This window comes from Chrysochloris asiatica, unplaced genomic scaffold (genome assembly GCF_000296735.1).
Source record: "Chrysochloris asiatica unplaced genomic scaffold, ChrAsi1.0 scaffold00110, whole genome shotgun sequence".
Classification (NCBI taxonomy): Eukaryota; Metazoa; Chordata; class Mammalia; order Afrosoricida; family Chrysochloridae; genus Chrysochloris; species Chrysochloris asiatica.
Window position 1 is genome coordinate 5,430,617 of NW_006408628.1, and position 5,048 is coordinate 5,435,664.

Consider the following 5,048-nt stretch of genomic DNA (forward strand, 5'->3'; position numbering starts at 1 on the left):
ACCATGCTTCATTTATCTATACCTAAAATGCTACATTGTTCTTAATATTCCTATATACTCTCAGGAGGAAGAAGAGCATCTGGGTTAAACTGATTATATACAGAGGTGGTTTAATGGGGCTGCCACTGATCAACCCAGGGTCTGCGTATGCTGTCCCCAGCACCTAGGGACCTCTGCTCCTAGACTGAAAAGTTAATCGCTCCCCTCCTTGCTATAAAACATCTACCTTTACATTTCCAACCCTCACAATCAGTCCTGATAACAATTATTCACTATTGTATCACAAGAAACCCATCCGCATTTCATTTCATCAGCCCCGCCTAGACAGATTGGATAATACTCCATGGAGATTCTACTTTCCTTCACGCCCTCTGGATCTAGGTTCCCTCATGAAAGCTTGTAAGCCAGTCACTTCTTGCCTTTGTAGTCTCTCCATTTGGGGTAGCCAATGTCCAAATTGCCTATCCTTGTCTACTCAGTGTATGGAGGGGTGGGAATGATCCTTGCTGTAAAGATTTGTTCCCTCGTTTGAGCTACTGCATCCATAGGTGTAGGTCAAGTTCATCAAATTGTGTCAGATTACTCTTTTTCCCTCTTCTTTATTCTTCTGGTTGAGTTCTGATCATCCAGTCATTGAAGCCAGGTCAAGTGCGTATTATCTGCAAGTGTGGGTGTTCTTGTGCATATGTCCTTTTTTCTTATCAGCTGGACGCTTCACTCTCCAGTCTAGTCCTCTGTGGCTATATCACTGACTCTGGGTTCAAGAGTCTCCAGGTCTTGCCACACTGCTGGCCAACCAGGTCTCCACCCGGGTTCACAGGAGTCTATTTAACATTGTAGGACTTAGCTCGCAGCTTCATTGCTGTTTTTCCCTCACTTCTCCTTATCAGTGACGAGCATGGTCACCAATCAGAGTGTGTATTCCCATTGAGTCTTAGTCTTGGAAGGGGGTTTGCACTGAGGGGACCCGACCACTTGCCTTGATATCTCCTGGGCAAGCAGCTTGCTTGTTCTTGTAGTAATCAGTCAGTCTGCCTATATTGTTTTGTATTTTTCCTGTAGGTCTTTCTTTCAAGAAGTATCTTCTGTTCTTCTAGCCACTCCAGGCTGGTCTGTTCGTCCTTTCAAGTGAGAATTTTCCATCTCTGAGGATCTGGATGGTGTTCAGGCTTCCACCTATAGTCTTATGTATTGCAGAGGCTTCACAGGAAGCCTCCTTCACTGGGCAAGTTGTAGCCCCATTTTAGGTATTCCAATCAGTTATAGGCAGAAGGTGGACTTACAGACTTTCTTTGGTGAAGTTTCTGGCTATTCCTTTCTCTCCCCCTCCAGTGTCTATTTTATACAAGGAAAACCAAGATTCAAAAGACAGCCAAGCATCTTAGCATTATTTTCCCCTTTTCCCCATGTCTCAATCTATGTATCCCAGAGCCCTGTTGTTCCAAGGTTGTACATACATCATTATTTACCTCTGTCCCACTTAGCCCATTCAGACCTGCGTAATTGTTCTCCCATCTACTTTGTTCTTCCATTCCCCTCTCCCTTCTTATGTATTGCCCCTCTCCCCAGCACCTAAACTATCCTGTGTCTATTCCCTGGCCTATACTCCACCTTCACCTCCCTCCCCTCACTCCCCCACCCCTACATCCTAGCAACCAGCAAAGACTCCACCCCCCTTTAGTATGGGTTCTTTTTCTTAGTCTTTTACAGTAGTGGTCCTATGCAGTATTTCTCCTATTGTGACTGACTAATTTCACTCAATATAATGTCCTTAAGGCTCATCCATGTTATGCAGTTGCTTGCAGCTCCCTTGTTATTTCCAAGGTAGCATACTATTCCATTGTGTGTATATACCACAATTTGTTTATCCATTCTTCAGTTGATGGGCACTTTGGCTGTTTCCATCTTTTTGCTATTGTAAATAGTGCTGTTATGAACATTGGTGGGCATATATCTACTCATGTTATGGCTTGTATTTCTTGTGGATAAATACCAAGTAGAGGAATTGCTGGATCATACGGTATTTCTATTCCCAACCTTCTGAGGAAGCACCATATTGCTTTCCAGAGAAGTTGGACCGTTTTGCAGTCCCACCAACAACGTAGGAGCCTCCCAGTCTCTCCACATCCCCGCCGAGGCTACTTCTTTTACTGGAACGTTTTCTAGGTCTCACTCTCTTTGGAGGCCACTGTTTCATCATTTCCCTTTGTTGACTTTCCCCTGTTCAATTCTGCCCACTCCTTAACTCTTGCTTTTTCCTCTTGGGGAGCAGGGCCCTTCTTGGGACCAGTGCTGGGCAGTAGGCAGCCCCTGGAGAGCAGAGCTTATCCACTTCACAGACACACCTGGTGTCCTGACCTGGTCTCTTCTCAGCTTTGCCATAGCCAGAAGAGGCCGCCTGCTGCTTGCTGATGACATGGGACTGGGGAAGACCATCCAAGCCATCTGCATCGCCGCCTTCTACCGAAAGGAGTGGCCACTCCTGGTGGTGGTGCCTTCGTCTGTGCGCTTCACCTGGGAGCAGGTCAGTTCTCTTTGTCCTGCCACAGGAGTAAACAGTGAGACTGTGGGAGAGGACCCTCAGTAGCCAGACCTGGTGCGCTACTTCTGAGAGGTCACAACCTTGAAATCCCAACACAGCATGGGGTGGCCATGAGTCGGAACCAACTTGGTGGCAGCTCACAACTCCAGCATTCGAGCTCAGGGACCTGCCTCCGTCTATGGACAGAGACTTCCTAAAAAGAACCAGTTTCTTTCAAGTCAGTTCTGGTTCCTGGCAACCATATGTGTGTCAGCGTAGAACTATGGTCCGTAGGGTTCTCAGTGTCTGAGTTTTTAAAAGTAGACCCCTCCAGATGGACGTCAACCCCTTAGTCAGCAGCCACACACATTAACCATTTGTTCCACCCAGAAACTAGAAAATTTCTAAATTTCCCTTAATCTTCTAAATATTGTTTCCTCCTTTATCCCCCCCTTAATGGAGTCCTGGTGTGGCGCTGTGGGTTAATGCGCCAGACTGCAAAGTCATTTGAACTGCAAGGTCGGTAGTTCAAGCTCACCAGCTGTTCCTCAGAAACCCTATACAGGGTCGTTATGGGTTGCAACCAACTCAATGGCACTTAACAACAACAAATCCCCCTTAATATTGTAGTAGCCATGTGCGTTAGACGTGCTAGCTCTTAGCCCTAATTATGAATGAGCAAACTGGACCTTTAAGAGGTCAGCTGTTGCACTTACCCCCAGTGGAGAGTTTGAAGTCACATCTCCTGACGTCTTGGCTCAGGGTTTTTGTGCTTCATAGGAGGCAGTGTGGGTAGGGTGTGCACCACCAGATAACTTTGTCAGTAAAGAACCAGATGGACGCAATGTCTTGTCACCTTGCCTTAAGCTTCTTCTACATAAACCCAGGGATCGGAGGGGTCTGTGAAATTAATAAAAATCCTCAGGACCAGGCCAGCTGATGTACCGCTAGTGAGGAGGAAACTCCTACTTTATCATTCATAACTTGCCGTTGGTCATCCTGCCAGCGACCTCACAGTGACGTCTTCCTAAAACCTCACTGAGCCAGACCCGCTGCAGTCAGCCCTCTGCCCAGACATGCCGCTCTAACTGAAGAAAGGCAACACCTAAAAAAACATGCATCCGAACAATTCCTTGGGTTTTAACAAAATCCATATGATCTGGGTTATGTCAGTGCCTCTAGAAGTTGGTTCTTCAGTATGCATATTGCGAGATCCCCTGAGCACGCCCGGAAATTCAGGGCAGAAACTGATGGTCAGAACCTAGCATAATGTCACCGAAGCGAGCAGGGCACCCCTGACAGGCAGGCACCAGTGACCTCCCACTGGCTCCAGGTACTGGGCTTGGCTAGAGATGGTAGGATTTCTGGAGAGAGCAGATGGACTCGTAGAGAGGAAATGACGAAAGTATTTTCATCATCACCAGTGAACATTTATGGCTCGCCATCAGTGTACCAGAATTTGCTGGTTCATAAAATTGTTCTTCAGGAGGGTCTCATTCGCTCTGTGCAGAAACTGCCGTCCCTTAGAAACCACAGAAATGAACTCAACAGATGTCACCGCCGGTGCCTGTCAACAGGTGCTTCCTTGCCTTTAAAGGGAAGTGAATGGCTGTGGACAGGAAGTGGAGCTGTTGGGGGCCCCTGGGGACAAGGACTGCAGTCACCTCCAGAGTTGTGTGGAGGGAAGGCACTGAGCTCAGCTTTCAGGGAGCATTAAAGTTGAGAGTGTTGCTAATGATTGATCATTCCTGTCACCCCCAGGCCTTCCTCCGGTGGCTGCCATCCCTGAGCCCTGACCGCATCAATGTCGTGGTGACCGGGAAAGACTGCTTGACAGCTGGCTTGGTCAACATTGTCAGTTTTGACCTTCTTAGCAAGTTGGAAAAACAGATAAAAACTCCTTTTAAAGTTGTCATTATTGTAAGTAACTTGGCCCAGGCCTTAATAGCTTTCCTTCTGTGGAAAACTCCCTCTTGCAGGCTCCACAAACTTTCAGATCTGCGCAGGCAGCCCAGGTTATAGTCTGTTCCTGAGTGTATCTTTAGGTTAAATTTGCAGTGAAGTCAGAACAGCTACAGGTGATTTTGATGCAGCCTGACCTGAGAGCATGACAAGGCTCGAAGCCTTTCCCACGATTTAATAGTGAAGGTGGTTGATGAGGACTTTGCTACCCAGAGGGGTGGAGTCAGTCATTTCAAAGCTGGTCTTTAAACCGGTTTATTCCAGTTCAACAGCCTCCCTTCCTCTTCCACCAACCAGGAATTTACATTTCCACCCCAACCACAAAAACCAAACTAGTGCCATCAAGTCAATTTTGTCTCATAGTGACCCCATGCAGGGTTTCTGACACAATATTTATGGAGCAGACAGCATCATCTTATGCCTTGCAGTTAGTGGATTTAGCCTTGGGGTGGCTAGTGAATTTAGCCTTGGGTGGCTAGTGGATTTAGCTTTAGGTGGCTAGTGGATTTAGCTTTAGGTGGCTAGTGGATTTAGCTTTAGGTGGCTAGTGGATTTAGCTTTAGGT

General features: G+C 47.0%; 1 protein-coding gene across 1 annotated transcript in view; it reads left to right on the forward strand.

Moving 5' to 3' along the window:
• The window catches only part of SMARCAL1 (SWI/SNF related, matrix associated, actin dependent regulator of chromatin, subfamily a-like 1), a 66,064-nt gene that overhangs the window by 19,381 nt on the left and 41,635 nt on the right, over positions 1-5,048 (forward strand). Inside the window, exons 6-7 of the mRNA XM_006867795.1 lie at positions 2,374-2,524; positions 4,283-4,441. Of these exons, the coding sequence (XP_006867857.1) occupies positions 2,374-2,524; positions 4,283-4,441 (310 nt within the window). The remainder of the gene's footprint in view (positions 1-2,373; positions 2,525-4,282; positions 4,442-5,048) is intronic.